Consider the following 17226-nt stretch of genomic DNA (forward strand, 5'->3'; position numbering starts at 1 on the left):
GTGACACCACTCATTATTGGTACATGGAACGTACGCACGCTTCAAGATAACCCCTCAGCAGATCGACCAGAAAGAAGAACAGCCCTGGTCGCTAGAGAGCTCGCAAGATTTAACATCGATATTGCAGCCTTGTGTGAAACTCGTCTAGCCAACGAAGGTCAGCTCACAGAAATAGGGGGTGGTTACACATTCTTCTGGTGTGGACGTAGCAGTGACGAACGTCGTGAATCTGGAGTTGGCTTTGCGGTTAAGAATCAACTTGTCCGCAAATTTGCCAGTCTTCCCAAGGGTGTGAACGACCGACTCATGACACTGCATCTTCCACTACCGAGAGGAAAGCAAGCTATACTAATCAGCGCTTACGCACCCACAATGACGAATCCGGATGAAGTAAAGGACAAGTTTTATGAAGATCTTGATGCCCTACTCTCATCCGTGAAGCGTACCGACAGGCTGATTCTACTTGGCGATTTTAACGCGAGAGTAGGATCTGATCACTCTGCCTGGGATGGCGTCATTGGAAAAAATGGAATCGGCAAATGTAACAGCAATGGCCTACTACTCCTGAAGACATGTGTGGCTCATGATCTGATCATTACCAATACTATCTTCCGCCTGCCCACTCGCAAAAAGACGTCCTGGATGCATCCACGCTCCAAGCACTGGCATCTCATTGATTATGTCATCGTGCGGAGGAAAGATAGACAGGATGTAAGGGTGACTAAGGCCATGCCGAGTGCTGACTGTTGGACTGATCATAGACTCATCATCTCTAAATTAAGCCTTTACATCAAGCCAAAGAGACGTCCGCAGGGAAACAGAGCTGTGGTGAAAAAGATTAACGTCAGTAAACTGAGGAACCCCAATACAGCAGCTTTACTAGCAGAAGATCTTGACAACCAACTCTTAGAGCTGCAATTAGAGGAAAATGCTGAGAAGGACTGGGAACGCTTCCGGAATATTGTGCACTCTTCTGCACTAAAGGTTCTTGGACCCTCACACAGGAAACAGCAGGACTGGTTTGATGAAAACGATGAAGAGATCAAGGCCTTACTTGCTGAAAAGCACCGCCTTTACCGTGCTCATCAGAACGACCCGTCGTCATCAGCTAAGAAAAATGCCTTTAACAACACTCGCAGGACCGTACAGAACAAGCTTCGCAAGATGCAGGACTCCTGGTTGAGTGCCAAGGCAGGTGAAATCCAGATGTTTGCTGATAGAAACGATGCCAAACGGTTCTACGAAGCCCTCAGATCCTTGTACGGCCCTCGGCCCTCAGGGAGCTCTCCTTTACTGGATTTAGATGGTGTAACTCTCATTACTGAGAAGACTCTGATTCTACAGCGTTGGGCTGAGCATTTTCAATCTGTACTGAACCGCCCATCTTCCATTAATAACGAGGCGATTGATAGAATGCCCCAGGCGGATATCAACCACAGTCTGGACGTTCCACCATCAGAGTCTGAAATCCTACAGGCCATCAGCCAGCTGTCCAGTGGCAAGGCCTCAGGATCTGATGCGATCCCAGCAGAAGTTTATAAGGATGGTGGTGAAGTGCTTGTTGACAAACTCACTCAACTGTTTCAGTCCTTCTGGAATCAAGGGTCTATTCCTCAGGAATTGAAAGATGCATCCATCGTACACCTCTACAAGAGGAAAGGAAATCGAAAAGTCTGCGACAATCATAGAGGAATATCATTGCTTTCCAGCGCAGGCAAGATCCTTGCACGAGTGTTGCTGAATCGCCTGATTGACCACCTGGAACAGGGTCTATTACCCGAGACACAGTGCGGCTTTCGTAAAGAGCGTGGCACTGTGGACATGATCTTCGCAGTCCGACAGCTCCAAGAGAAGTGTCAAGAGCAGAATCGTGAACTGTACACCATCTTTGTGGATCTCACTAAGGCTTTTGACACTGTCAGTCGTGAAGGTCTGTGGCGTATCATGTCGAAGTTTGGGTGCCCTGATAGATTCATCCTGATGGTACGTCAGTTCCACGACGGCATGACGGCTCGTGTTCTGGACGACGGAGAAGCTTCAGAGGCCTTTCCCGTCACAAATGGCGTCAAGCAAGGGTGTGTGTTGGCACCGACCCTGTTCAGCATGATGTTTTCAGCCATGCTGTCAGACGCCTTTCAGAACAGTTCCTTGGGAGTCAGCCTGAGATACAGGACTGATGGGAAACTGTTCAACCTGCGAAGACTCCAGGCTGTCACCAAGATAAAGGAGACTGTGCTACGAGACCTCCTTTTTGCTGACGATTGTGCCCTGAATGCTGGATCAGAGCAGGAAATGCAAGCCAGCATGGACAAATTCGCAGCAGCATGCGATAACTTTGGCCTTCTTATCAACATAAAGAAAACCGAAGTGATGCACCAGCCAGCTCCGAAAGCCCAACACCAAGAGCCCATCATCACAGTGAAGGGGCAAAAGCTGCAAGCAGTGGACCAATTTACATACCTTGGCAGCACCCTCTCCCGTGCAGTGACAATTGACATCGAGGTCAACTGCAGAATCGCCAAGGCAAGCTCTGCATTTGGCGGACTGCTGACCAACGTGTGGGACCGCCGTGGAATAAGCCTTGCTACAAAGCTTAAAGTCTACCGAGCAGTAGTGCTAACTACCTTGATGTATGCCAGTGAGACCTGGACTGTATACAGGAGGCACGCTAGGCAATTGAACCACTTCCACACGACTTGCCTCCGCAGACTTCTGAGGATTCGGTGGCAGGATAAGGTGCCTGACACAGAAGTCCTTTCCAGAGCAGGCCTGCCATCAGTTTACACTCTGCTTATGAAAGCCCAGACACGCTGGGCAGGCCATGTTGTGAGGATGCCAGACCACCGCATCCCCAAACAGCTCTTCTATGGTGAGCTGTCTCAAGGAAAGCGATCGCACGGGGGACAAAAGAAGCGATACAAAGATACGCTGAAAGCCTCTCTTAAGTCCCTGGATATCGACATCACCTCCTGGGAAACCCTGGCACAAGACCGATCGACATGGCGTACGCTGATCCACCAAGGCTGCCAGACATCTGAAGCTAGAAGGATAACACTAGCACAAGAGAAGCGAGCACTCCGTAAAGCCAGAGCTGCAAATGTTGTAACAGTGGTGCCCACGCATGTCTGCCCGACATGTGGCAGAACATTCCGTGCCCGTATTGGCCTTACCAGCCATTTGCGGACGCACTGTGGACAGCTCACAACCTGATAGATGTTAAGGTCTTCTTCGAAAACGATGGACGAACATCAATCATCATCAATGGCTGCTGCCTTTTTTTCATGCATTCAACCACCTGTCAAGGCAAATCCACAGGGTTTTCTCTTAGTCACAGACATTAGGGATAAATCAGGACATTCTATACTGATGCTAGCTATCAGTGCCAATACCACCATGTTCTCTCTGAGAGAAGAGAGCCCTTTAATTCACAGCAATGGCAATGTCTATTCAGAGAGAATACACCTCCCTATCCCCCATCACTGTGGTACTGAGAGATGTCAACCCGCTAGAAAGCCAAATTTGAACCCCATGCCGATAGGATCATCCTTCCAGCTGTGAGGGACCTAAAAGCTGGAATCCTCTTATAAGAGAAGAGAAATTAAGACTCCATTGTTGAAGGAAGGCGATCATTGAACACTCTCAAAGGAAACAATGGCAAAGTATGTGTAAAAATTACCACACTCACTGCAGCCTAAACAACCACCCACATCAGACCTTGTAATGACATTTATAGAAAACCCAGTCTCAGATACCTTCACATATCCAAATCATCCTGTTGGTGCTATACTAATAATTACAATATACATAATTTTTACTTCAAATGCACAAGTTACTATATTAGCACCTGCACAGGGTGGGTGAGAAAGTGGCTTGCTCGCCATATAAGAAGAGATTCCTATATGGTGTCATGCTTCCAAAGGCTATCTGAACTCTCAGGGAGAGGGAGTAATCTGGTGATCAGTGGTGCCCATTTAAAAACATAAGAACAGTCATACTGGGTAAGACCAAAGGTCCATCTGTCTCAGTATCCTGTCTTCCAAGAGTGGCCAATGCCAAGTGCCCCAGAGAAAATGAACAGAACAGGTAATCATCAAGTGATCCATCTCTTGACACCCATTCCCAGCTTCTGGCCAACAGAGGCTAGGGACACCATCCCTGCCCATCCTGGCTAATAGCCATTGATGGACCTATCCTCCAGGAGCTTATCTAGTTCTTTTTTGAATCCTGTTATAGTCTTAGCCTTCACAACATCCTCTGGCAAGGAGTTCTGCAGGTTGACTGCATTGTGTGAAAAAATATTTCCTTTTGTTTTAAACCTGCTGCCTATTCATTTCACTTGGTGAGCCCTACTTCTTGTGTTATGAGAAGGAGTAAACACTTCCTTATTTACTTTCTCCACAACAGTCATGATTTCATAGATCTCTAGTCGTCTCTCTTCGAAATTGAAAAGTCCCAGTTTTATTAATCTCTCCTCATACGGAAGCCGTTCCATACCCCATATCATTTCTGTTGCCCTTTTCTGAACCTTTTCCAAGCCCAACATATCTTTTTTGAGATGGTGACCACATTTACACGCAGTATTCAAGATACGGGAATACCATGGATTTATATAGAAGCAATATGATATTTTCTGTCTTATTATCCATCCCTTTCTTAATGACTCTCAACATTCTGTTCACTTTTTTGACTGCTGCTGCACATGAAGTGGATGTTTTCCGAGAACTATCCACAATGATCTCCTTCTTGAGTGGTAATGGCCAATTTAGACCCCATCATTTTATACATATAATTGGGATGATGTTTTCCAATTGCATTACTTTGCATTTATCAACACTGAATTTCATCTGTTTCACCATTTTGTTGACCAGTGACCCAGTTTTGAGAGATCCTTTGTAGCTCATTGCAGTCTGCCTGGGACTTCAAAAAATTTTTATCATCAGAAATTTTGCCACCTCACTGTTTACCCCCTTTTCCAGATCATTTATGAATAAACTGAATAGGACTGGGCCCAGTACAGACCCCTGAGGGACTTCACTTTTTACCTCTCTCCATTCGGAAAACTGGCCATTTATTCCTACCCTTTGTTTCTCATCTTTTAACCAGTTGCCAAGCCATGAGACGACCTTCCCTCTTATCCCATGACAGTTTACTTTGCTTAAGAGCCTTTGCTCCAGTCTGACTCCCTTGCCCCTCTAGAAAAATGTACCCTAGTAACATGATTAACCATTCTATTAGCCAGACTTTGGAGCTAAGGAAATGAGTGCCACTGTCATGGCCCCAGCAATGTTACTACAACAAGAGGACTGCTGTGTATTGTCAGAGAAGTATTATCAACAAGTTTTTATTTTAGAATCAATGCCTCTTCTTATCTTAATTATTTTCAGGGACTGTGTGTAGTACAGAAGTACACGAATTTTTGAAGTAAGAATCCAGAACTGCAGTAGTTGTACATTCTGTGAACAATGCAGTATCAGGACTCAGAAAACTGGCTCAACAAGGAACGTTAAATGCAAATGCTATTTATGTTGCACTGTGAATTTGGATTTCCAAATACTGTAGAGATTTTGTGAAGAGAAAGGAAGGACATGTCTTTATTCCTTCTCCAGTATGAATAAGCATAGGATTTAATATAAAGCAATATCATGATGTAACGTCATTGCTTTTAAAATGAGCAGGACTTTTCTATGATAGCAACACAATTATGTCACATCAGCTTGTGACTGCCAGTTTGGATTTGTTCTGTCTGAGGGGCAAGTCCTTGAGTCTGCTTTTGAAATTGAAAACAAAGCAATAAAATCTTCACAGCAGCCATGGAGATTTGCCCCACAGATGGAGGAAAATTCTTCACAGTTAGCCTTTAGGGCTGGCCTGGTTGCTTGCCTATATCTTTTCTTACGGGTTTGATTATTTATAGGTTAATATTAGACTGTTTTGGCTGTAATGCAAGGGACCTACAGTACCTTCTGTATGTTTAGCTAAGGCAAAGTTAGTCTACATGCGTTTGGGACCTTTCACCTAGATAGACAGTGATGAGCTAAAGCATAAGGTCCATATATGGTTGCGACCTTTAACATAGATAAAGGATGCATTCAAGCAGGGTGGTATATGCAGGCTACCTAAATTCATACGCTCTTTAAACTTAACAGGTACAACACAATTTGGAACTTAGAAAGAACCGAAAGAACCGGTTAGGACAAAAATAACAGATGTGAGAATGAGCTAATGTCATTAATATGTATGTACGTCATCAATACATACAAACATACCAGCCTATGGAATAAGTGTACCCTAACATTTTGTGGGTGAGGAAACAAAGTTTGAGCTTTGAGCCCTCCTTCTGTGCCCAAGCTCTAAGAGAGAGGTGACCCACCACCAGCAGCGTATTATCGCCTAGGCCTAGGGCGGCAAATTAGCTCGCGCCCCCTCCCCAGCTCCGCCCCTTCCCCAAATCCCCGGCCCGCCTCCTCCCCCAGGCGCGCCGCTCTTCCCTCCTTCCACCTCCCTCCCACGCTTGCCACGCGAAAGTGCTGGGAGGGAAGGAGAAGCGAGTAGCAGTGCACTCGGGGGATAGCGGAGGTGACCTGGGGCCGGTGGGCGCAGGGAGTAACTCTCCGGGGGGAGGGGAGAGGGACCACTTCCTGCCCCAGCTCACCATCACTCCACCTCCGCCATCCCCCGAGCGCGCCACAAATCCCCTTCTCCCCCTCCCACCCCAGGCTTGCCGCGAGGAACAGAGGTGAGCTGGCGCTGGGGGGGGGCACACATTTTTGAGGGCCTAGTGGTGGCAAATTTGTTAATCTGCCATTTCCCACCACGCCAAGGAAGCTTCAAGGCTTCTTCGTTCTTAGTTCCCCTTTTGTTTATTAGTGTATTCGTCTGTTAGTTCCTAATTATAAATTTTAAGTCAGTTAAGTTAGCTTCGATAGCTTCTAGCTCTTTAACTTCTCCTAAGCTCTGCACGTCCCACTCAAGAATTGAGGAATCTGAACTCTCTTGGCATGCCAGAGGCAAGGCTGGTCCTTTATCCCTTACCACCACGTTATCAAGGAAGAGTGTGAGTATATTAATCCAAAGGTTTATAGTGCATAATATCACATGTACCTTTAGAACAATATTGCCTTTTAACTCCGATTATTTTACCATTTGATTACTATTCCATTTATCTCAAAAAAAATCTTTAAGCCTACATTTGTCTCAGTGTGAACATCCTTGTCATACATCCAGAGGGTCCTTGCAAATTCCGTGTAGCCTGATTCTGGCACAAGACCCTTATCTTCTGATCAGGTAATATGGGTTATAGGCTCACCAATTAATCTAACATAATATTAACCTCCAAAATCAGGCAACAATAGTGATTATGAAAGAATTCTTACAGCTGTTTTTGAAGAAGCTGATACTGGCCCAAGAACCAAACTGAAAGTGCATATTAGCCTTCTTGCATAGCCGTCAGACTTATTTTTATTCTAATTACGCATCTAGGAAATTACCAATACAAATATTATTAACTTTCATGTGTCTTTGTGGAATCTTCATTCAGTTCAATAATCATGACTACCATCTGATAACTGTGCCCAATAATGGTGTTCTTCATATTATATTGTCATTGCATGACCCCAAACATTCAATATGAAAAGGCTATCTAGTAAGCAATTATCAAACAGACACAAAGGGCAGAGTACTGTGACATTGCACTCTATGATTTTATGAAAATATGCTAATGTAACTGGAATATGCTTCATGCAAAAGGTCTCTTGTAAGGTATTATTACAAAGTTTATAATCTACTGAGTGCGATCATCCTATGTGTATAAATGTACCACTCTTATCTAAAACTAGAAATATGAAATATAACTGAGGCCCTATTGTAATTATGCAAAGTGTGGGCCATTAATGGTGGTTTGGAATCTTGACTCCCATTAACCAGGGCAATTGACTGCAGATGGCTCTGTTCTACTTGTAAGTCTCCCTGTATACCTGTGTGCTGGCAAGTGAGTAATGAAGTCTTACAGTGACATGTGATCATGTCACCTGAACTGTAATCCATCTTTAACCTGGTGCTTTTCCACTGGGGGGGGGGAAGGGAAGACCCAGAGGGATAAAGAATTCCCGCCTTATGCAAAAGATATACAAGTAGGTGGAACAGGAAAAAGGGGAGAGCCATCATGAAGAATCCCCTAGCTACCACCTGAGCTGGAACAAGAGCTGTATCCGGGGAAAGAATTGTGCCCAGGCATGGAAGGTGTCCAGTCTGAGGAAAAAATTTACTGAAGCATCTCTAAGGGTGAGATTATCTGTATTCAGTTTGATTAGACATAGATTTACGTGTTTTATTTTATTTTGCTTGGTGACTTACTGTGTTCTGTCTGTTACTACCTGGAACCACTTAAATCCTACTTTCTGTATTTAATAAAATCACTTTTTACTTATTAATTAACCCAGAGTATGTATTCATACGTGGGGGGCAAACAGCTGTGCACATCTCTCTATCAGTGTTATAGAGGGCGAACAATTCATGAAGTTACCCTGTATAAGCTTTATACAGGATAAAGCGGATTTATTTGGGTTTAGACCCCATTGGGAGTTGAGCATCTGAATGTTAAAGACAAGAACACTTCTGTAAGCTGCTTTCAGTTAAGTCTGCAGCTTCGGGGCAAGTAATTCAGACCCTGGGTCTTTGTTAGAGCAGACGGGCGTGTCTGGCTCAGCAAGACAGGGTGCTGGGGTCCTGAGCTGGCAGGGAAAGCAAGAGCAGAAGTAGTCTTGGCACATCAGGTGGCAGCTCCCTGGGATGGGGTGGGGGTTCTGTGATTCAGCCCGTCATAGTACTTGCTGGCAACTGTCTCACCTCAAGTTAAGTGTGTGGAGGACTGAAGCACAAATTGCTTTAACTTACCTGTGACGTTGCACTCCATATGTTTTATGGAAATATGCTTATGAGTGTGAATATGATGCAACTGGAATATGCTTTATGCAAAACTAGGTAGCCAGTCAAAACGTTCTACTTACAGTCAGTCATTGTTAAATTTATGCCATAATATTTAATTTAGCAGAATCTTAATTTCTGCTTTTTAAAAACAGATGAACTTTTACCCCCTTCTTCTAAACAGTCACACTGAAATGGCCAGTTCAATGTTACACTGCTCTAAAAGGAAGAAATCTCTTTTCAAAAGAAGTGTAAGAATGATTTGAGAATTTTCTAGTCTACAAAAATACAAGGAAAACAAAAGTGATGTTATTACAAGTCTACAGAAATGAGTTAGTATTAGATTATCAAATATTTCCACTTACTATAAAAAAAAAAGTCCTGCTTACCTGCAGAAGCATTGTGGGATCTCTCCTTGACCATACAAAGGAAACAAAAAGGGTGTATTGCCGTAACGGCCAAGACACTGAAGAAAGTGCTTTGTTGCCTTGAGCCCATCTATGGTGTCACTGTCAGCCTCCGACACCATTGCAATAGAATGCAGAATAAAGTACTGCAAGTTAGATGTTAATTTCTGGGTTTTCAAATATTCTGAAAATGTACATTCCTTGTAATCTGTTACAGGAAAAAATATACAATTCAAGTAAAGGATGCAATTTAACAGCAATTTTTCTCCTAGTACAGTTCCAATTAAAAGAAACATTCTTACATTTAAATATTTTTAAAGGTGAACACAAAAGAAAATATTACAGTTTAGTAATGACAACTTAATTTTTCAACGTGTCTGATTGGAAATGGGTCAGCCAAAGCGACAGAAGTTAAAAATGGATTGTCAGCCTTGACTCTGAATTAAAAAAGAATCTCATAAAAAATTAACTTTTAAGAATGACAGAAATCCACTGCCTGTGAAGAGACTCCAGTAGTCTGGCAGGTTTTAGGAGAACAGAGTAGTAGTGACATACCTAAAAATGTTTTCATCTATTCAGTGAGTTAGGCCTGATCTAAGTACATTTTTTGTACAATTTGGCTATTTCTATTAGGGATGCAGTTTTCTACCAAAATAGTGAAATTAGTACAACCCCTAGTATGGATAGTTATAGCAGCATACAGGTGCCTTTACACTAATATAGCTTATTCCCATAAGGGAAAAGGATAAGCTCAAGAGGGATGAGGCATCTTGAAACAAGTTGCATCACTTGGGAGATGTGGGTGATGTAACACTTTAATTATATGGGTGTAGTTAAAGTATACAAGCCCTTAGAACAGCATTTTAATCCTGAATGCTGAACACTTGGAATATATTGTAAATGGCTGACTTTTTATTCATAAAAAAGCAACAACTGAGTGGAGATGGGATATACCAGGGAATGAAGAGCAGCTGATTAGGATTTACTTTCCTTTTATAAATATTATTGTTGATGCACTTGTAGATACACAAGTCCTTAAGAAGGTATCTGAATGCAGATACTGCATGTCTGCAACACTTTTCATACTTAAAATAGAAAATTCAGATATTGGGCTAAATTTAATTATCATGGTTAATACATTTTTCTTTTTCTTTTAAATGGCACCTGCTGTATTTCAGCTACTCACGTCACTCTATATAATTAAGATGTCTCTTTTCTTAGGCTTATTCTGGACATTTCAAAATTCAGGACTATAATTCAGAAATTTTCTACAGTTCAATGACAAATATTACAAAAGTATATTTTTTATTTGAGCTTCAGCCACTGTTTTATTACAAATATATTTTACTACCTATGTATAGCCATGCAACAAATCATAAAATACACTTAATTTTCTTTTATTGTATTGTCTTTATAAAAAAAGGTACCTCGGCCTTTCTGTATTTTAGGTTTCCTATATAATATTACATTTTAGAGAAAAAGCTTTTAAAAAAATGCACTGCCATGCACTCCCCATTAGAAAGCTGTCCTCCCAAATGAATATAATAGTCTCAAGAGGAGGAGCTTTAAACTTCTCAAAAATTTCAATTAGTTAAGTTTAACTAAAAATATATCCAATTATTTCAAGGGTGGCTTTAAAATCTGGTAACAAAGTCTGTGTAACCATTTCTGGAAGTAAAATAAATCTAATGTCATGCCAGTATATGAATCAATGAATTGCATCTAAAATTGATGTGGTGTCTCCTTTTTGGTACCTAATAAATTTTCTAAATACCACCTTATATTCTCTCTCTGAGCACCTCTATTTCTTCCACCAGCAGCAAACCTGAAATTGCCTGTAATCTATAAAGCACTTTGGCCTAATGAGTTTTTACCTTCAGGATCTCTCAGAGTTCATCACTAGTCCGTCACATACTTCCCTCTGCTAGTTTTATCATTTCATTATCTATATTGACCACTTCTCTTTTTTCTGGCACGTGCTTGGCGTCTTGCCTGCTATCATTTCTGCCATCCAATCCAATGGTCATATTCAGCCAAAGCAACTCCAAATTCACTTACCCTCCCTTAAACACATTCCAGTGTGACTAACATACTCAAATACTTCTTTTGCTCAAAAACAAAGCCATTTTACATTTTCTGTCATCTATTAAGGCACCTGGATTCTACAGTCTCTGAAATCTTTGTAATGTCTTAACTTCCTCTCTTCACTGTTGCCATTTTATTTTCCACATATTTTCTAACTCAGCCCCTAAACTTTAGAGGGCACAGAATGCCTCAAGCAAACTACTCTCTCATTCCAGGATTGGAGAGCATATACTACATCCTTTCACACCTTCAGTAGCTTCCAGATAGTCACAAAATCCAAAATCCAATTCAAATGATCGAAAATAAGATGTATGCATTATCCAAAAGAGAAAGAAATTCATGTATATCGTATCATATGTTAGCAAATACCTCAGTTAAAAGTTACTTTATAACATTTTGCAAACCAGCAGCAATATTCTATGGAAAAACGGGGAAAAAATAAGTGAAACTGAGAAAAATAAAGGAGTGGGAGTTTGATGAGCAGAATTTAATATTGACGTGAAAAGGTCAAAACATACTTTGAAACTGAATCCATAAAAGTATGAAAGTGAAAACACAGGAGCACTATCAAAACTACAGATAACTGAATGAACACATAGCTGTGTAACTTTTCAGTGAAACGCACTACCTTGGTATTCATCGGGATGTTGTTCATAGTCCAAACAAAATGTCAAAAATTTCATTAGCATTCTCTTTTCCACCATAGTGAGCTTTTTGCTGTTGAAGACATCTGCTCTGGAACAAGGTACCTGGAAAATAATATTTTACTAGTTTTTCAAAGGGAAGAAAGGAAAGAGATTATTTGTTAAACTGATTACCTGATGAGCATTTTAAAATTCATTTATTCCCAATAACCAGAATATCCCGATACTTTCTTTGTTTTTCTTTATTACCTATCAGCTTCAATAGCATCTTTGCTAACTGCAGAGATAGTTAAATATGAACAACTTTTCTTAACTTTGCCAAATAACGCCTGTTGCCATTATTAGGCCAATGGCATTTCCCTCCTAACCAGGACAGATCAAATCTAGCTCTGTAATCTGAAAACTTAAAATTGGCTTTTTTCTGAGATTTAACTGCTGAGTCAATAGTAGTTTGACTACAAAGGCAGTAATCTTATCAGTTTCACATGCTTCTTTCAGTGGAACAATACCCTAACATTTAATTTATGAAGTGAGACAACAGAAGTACCTGCTTATCACACCAGAGCGCAAATAGAGACATTTTCCAGGAAAAATACTAACAAACAGCTGCAAAACATCACATGAATATCAATTTCAACTCATTTATATTTAAGAAAGAATTGATTCAACTTATATAGTGCATTCTTCTACAGTACCTGTTCCACTCTTCCTTCTTGAAATGCAAGAATCCTGGTGACATTTTTGAACTCCGCGTATCGGCTAACATTAGACTTAGTTAGGAGGTCAATTAACAGTCCCCGGGAATAGAGCAGCTGTAGAAATCAAGAAAATAAAATACCTGAGGATAAAGAAAAACCAAGCACTTATATCAAAATGAAACAGTTACCTCAGTCATATCAGATTTATAGCCTCTTTCCCATAATTGCCTATAAGTAAGTACTGTGAAATAGGAGACTATGAAGAAATACAAAGACTCCAGAATAAGACAACATTTTGTCAGTGGGAGGGATGAGAGACACAAAAGTAGCTGAAGGATGGCATCCCATAAGAAAGTACATTCCTACCCAACCGTGATATGGTTTTATTGGTTTGGCGAAATCAACATATCGTGTTCAGTGCATGGGGAAGAGGGAAGCTCTCATCTGTACTGCACAGGGACAGCTGGCTACCAGATAACACTACTGTATGATTTCAGTAAAAGTTCTGGACATTCCTTTGCATTTTGTTTGCCTTACTACATCATCAGAATGGCTATAGAAATGGTCTTCTGCTCTAGTCACTTGGGATTTGAAAGATATACCAGGCTCTGTCCAAGGCCACCTCTTTTTCTCCCTTCACAACCTCTCACTGGGAGATCTTATCCACTTACAGAGTTATCTTTATACTGGTTGTTAACAAAATCAACCCCTTTTCTGGCTCCAAGTCCATCTTCTTCTGTCAAGCCCTGCATTTCAGGCTCACCTTTTTAATACCTCATGAATAGCCAGTGAGCAGCGCAAAAATCAACGTAGCCGAACGTGAGCACCTCATTTTTTTTCCCTTTAACCTCTCCCTTCTCTCCTACTACCATGATCAAAAACGTGCTCCACAGCACTCAGACCCGTGACTTGGGTGTCATCTTAAATTTAACTCTGTCTCTAGACCAGGGGTTCCCAAACTTGGTTCATGACTTGTTCAGGGTAAGCCCCTGGTGGACCGCGAGACGCTTGGTTTACCTGAGCCTCCGTAGGTACAGCTGCTCGCAGCTCCCAGTGGCTGTGGTTTGCCATGCTTAGGTAAACAAAGCATCTCATGGCCCACCAAGGGCTTATCCTGAATAAGCCGCAAACCAAGTTTGGGAACCTCTTCTCTAGACCATGTTTTAGATGTCTATATAGCACCTAGCACGATGGGGCCCTCTCTCTATTAGGACCTCTACTAATGTAATACAAATAATTAGCAATTTAGTACTGCATTGCTGCTTTCTATAGAAGAGGCTATGATCTCATTTGATGTTGACCACAAATTTGTCCCGATTTACTTGTGTTTTCAAGCTGTTAAAATACCATAGATGCCTAAATTAAAGTTGATGATGAAAACAAGTTCAAGTTTCTTTCCTTTTGCCCTCTTCTGAAGATCAAAACTTATGGACAGCCACAGTTATCTTCCTTTATGTAGATAATTATTTTCCCCTTATATCAGGAATTATTAATCAAAGAGCCATGAGAATTTTTCATTCTTAATCCTTTTGGTGATATTGAGTCAATTAGTGTAAGGGTGAATTTTCATTTATATGTAGGACATATAGGCCCATAGTAATGTAGACATTAAACTTGTTAAAATATGGCAAATTAAAGTTATGTTAACAGGATTTACTTTTGAGGCAGCTTCAAAGCTTTGACAGAACAAAATAACTTTTCACACGATTCCCCAGAAAGGGTGACAGATCAGTAATTTTTTATTGTGGTCATGAGATCTCATAGGTCTTGAGAAAGTGTAATCATGAGATATGTGAATGGATAATGAACAACTTTTCTAAGTCAAAGTTATGGCAAGGAAAGTGGCCAGGCCTTAAAGTTCAAAAAAGCCATACAGGAGCCCTGGCTGTTCACCAGAATTACCTCAATTCCCCTTACCTGGGTCAAGTCATCCTCTCTTCTTCTCTGCATTCTCTGTATCACGCATCATGCTTCCCTAAAACTTTATTTAACCATCTATTTCCAAACATAACTTGGCTTTTCTTGAGTAAACAATTGTTATTTATGTCTCTCCTCTATGAGTTAAATATAATTGTGTCATATTCCCCAAAATGCATGTCCCTCAAATTAAAAAATTCCTTGAAGCTTTTCAAAAGCTTAGTCCCTGCTTTTAGGTCATTCAATTGCTGAATGAAGCTAGCCATATTTAGCCATAAAACCTTATAACCTGCTTTGTTTTACTCTTTGTATAACCTAGAAATTTATTGCACACTGTTGGGAGGACATGAATGTAACCACTAGTACAAGATGGATTACCGAATTTAAAAGTAATGCCCCACTGGAGAAAATTACATATACAGTGCTATCATTCTAAAAGTTTTGTGGCCCTGAGTGCAGAAATTTGTCAAGTTCCATAGGAGATGCAAAATCCTGGCTGCCATCTCAGATTTCAAAATTCTGAAGAGCCACGCCTTTGGAGTGAGTTTTAATGATTCCTTTTCAAGATAAAAGGTCTACTGAAACACTACCTTGGGCAGCCTGGGACAGTCTTAAAGAGTCTCAATGCCAAATGTGAACAGCTGTGATTTACTGTAGCCTTTTTTTGCCCTTATCCCTTATGTCTCCCTCTGCCAGACCATTTCTTCTACCTTTGTTCTGCTCCTTCCATTCTACCTTCATTTGTCCTACACTGTATCCTAGCTTTAGATCATTCTTGAGACGTTATCTGTTCAGGTGTTTCTCCCTTGCCTGTGTATGTCCCCCTAGAGATCCAATTGAGACAGTTGGGTGCTCTGGTGTGCCCACTGCCTGTCAATTACGAGCTCTGGAATTTTGTGGAATTAGCATTATCTGCAATATATTTGCCAATATTTTATGTCACATATCACAATGCCTAGACCAATATGTTCTATAAAACAATATTCTCTATTTTAGTTACTGTAAATTGTTAATCATAGAACCTTAAATATCATTGTGACAGCACATAATGGGGAAATCTGCATTTGAAGTGCTGAGAATCTAGCAAAAAATGTTTTTTTGTAATTTTAATTCTAAGCTTTTAATATGTTATTGAAGAAACTGTTTATTTTCCAGCTCCCGATATTGAATAATAAAATTCAGTTTCTGAATTAGGAAACATCTGCTACATACACTATGGATGTGATCCAAAGCTCACTGAAGTCAACATAAAAGCAAACATTTTTCTATAATTTTATGTATACTGTACATATACTGTGAAGTAGCCAAACAGCAAAGAACCTAGTTTTGAGAAGTAACTGTGTTCTAATTAAAAACACAAGAGCAGGAATTCAGAACAATGATGAACACACTGCTTCAATCAGCTTAACTGTTATATTAAGGACTAATTGCCTCTGATATTTTCCAATAGGCAAGTTATTACAATCCACTGTGTCAATGACATGAAAACTAAAAATTCTTTAACAAATACTTAATGAAGAACCATGACGGCTTCAAAGGAGCAATTTCTTGGGTTCAGGAAAGTGTGCTTAAAATAACTCCATATGATGGATATGAAAAATACTCTGCATCTTGAAAATTCCTGAAGTTCTCATTTAGATGAACTTCTGTTGCTAAATATAGCTTTGTTCCTTTTTATCTTAAATATTGCAGTCAGAAAATAGTTTTAGATCTCTGACTTAAGCTCTCAATTGCAAGGAAATATGCTTTTACAGCTTTACTTCTGAGCTAATATTTTTTGGTTTCCTTAATTTAAAACACCCAGGCCTTCAAGACCACACATTGTGATGTGTTGCTGACATTTTAAAAGAAAGTATAAATGGACACCACTTTAGAGTACAAATTCTTTCCCCCAGTGATGTTATCACCTTGTTAAACCCTTAAATGTCCACAAAGTATATTCAATTTTTTTTAATGAAGTAAATGTATTTTTATGAAGAAAGTCAATTAGTTCCTACCTTGGAAACTAAATCAATATTAAATCGCCTGCCTTCTTTAACAATTTCCGCGTAAGTAATTTTCTTTGGTTCCAAGGCAGCAGCTTCTGCAGTTGATACATTTTCTGTTTTTCCTGTTTCCAAGGCAGACTGGTCAAAAGTTGCATCACAGAGGTGCTCTCTCTCAGAGGTCATTTCTGCATCCTTCCTTTCTGTCGTACTCTCCAGATCATTACACGTAACACTTTCTGGAGATGTTTCACAGCTCTCGGTCCCTAATGACTGGCTTTCCACAGGCAGGCACTCTTTTTCAGACTCCTGAGCAGCCTCACTAGTATCAGAAACTCCAAAGGCAGGCAGCTTTGGTAATGCACCAGCTTCTTTAACATCTTCAGCTAAATCCTGACTGATTAAAACACAAAAAGAGTCGTTAAAATAGTCTTAAAACTGAACTTATTTCCAGCAACATGATTAGTTAGTGCAAGGAATGGAAAATGTCAGCAGCCCTTTCATGAAAGCTGTTAGATTCATCTGACTGGTCCAAATCAGGTGTCTTATTTGGATCAGCTGAACTACT

The 17226-nt window shown here is 40.6% G+C and overlaps 1 protein-coding gene across 1 annotated transcript in view; it reads right to left on the reverse strand.

The window, feature by feature from the left end:
• Positions 1 to 17226, reverse strand: part of CHM (CHM Rab escort protein) — a 151959-nt gene that overhangs the window by 74664 nt on the left and 60069 nt on the right. The window contains exons 5-8 of the mRNA XM_045031223.1: positions 16671 to 17055; positions 12754 to 12870; positions 12043 to 12163; positions 9312 to 9537 (exon numbers count right to left, since the gene is read on the reverse strand). Coding sequence (XP_044887158.1) covers positions 9312 to 9537; positions 12043 to 12163; positions 12754 to 12870; positions 16671 to 17055 — 849 coding nt within the window. The remainder of the gene's footprint in view (positions 1 to 9311; positions 9538 to 12042; positions 12164 to 12753; positions 12871 to 16670; positions 17056 to 17226) is intronic.

The sequence above is a fragment of the Mauremys mutica genome, chromosome 9 (genome assembly GCF_020497125.1).
Source record: "Mauremys mutica isolate MM-2020 ecotype Southern chromosome 9, ASM2049712v1, whole genome shotgun sequence".
Taxonomy (NCBI): Eukaryota; Metazoa; Chordata; order Testudines; family Geoemydidae; genus Mauremys; species Mauremys mutica.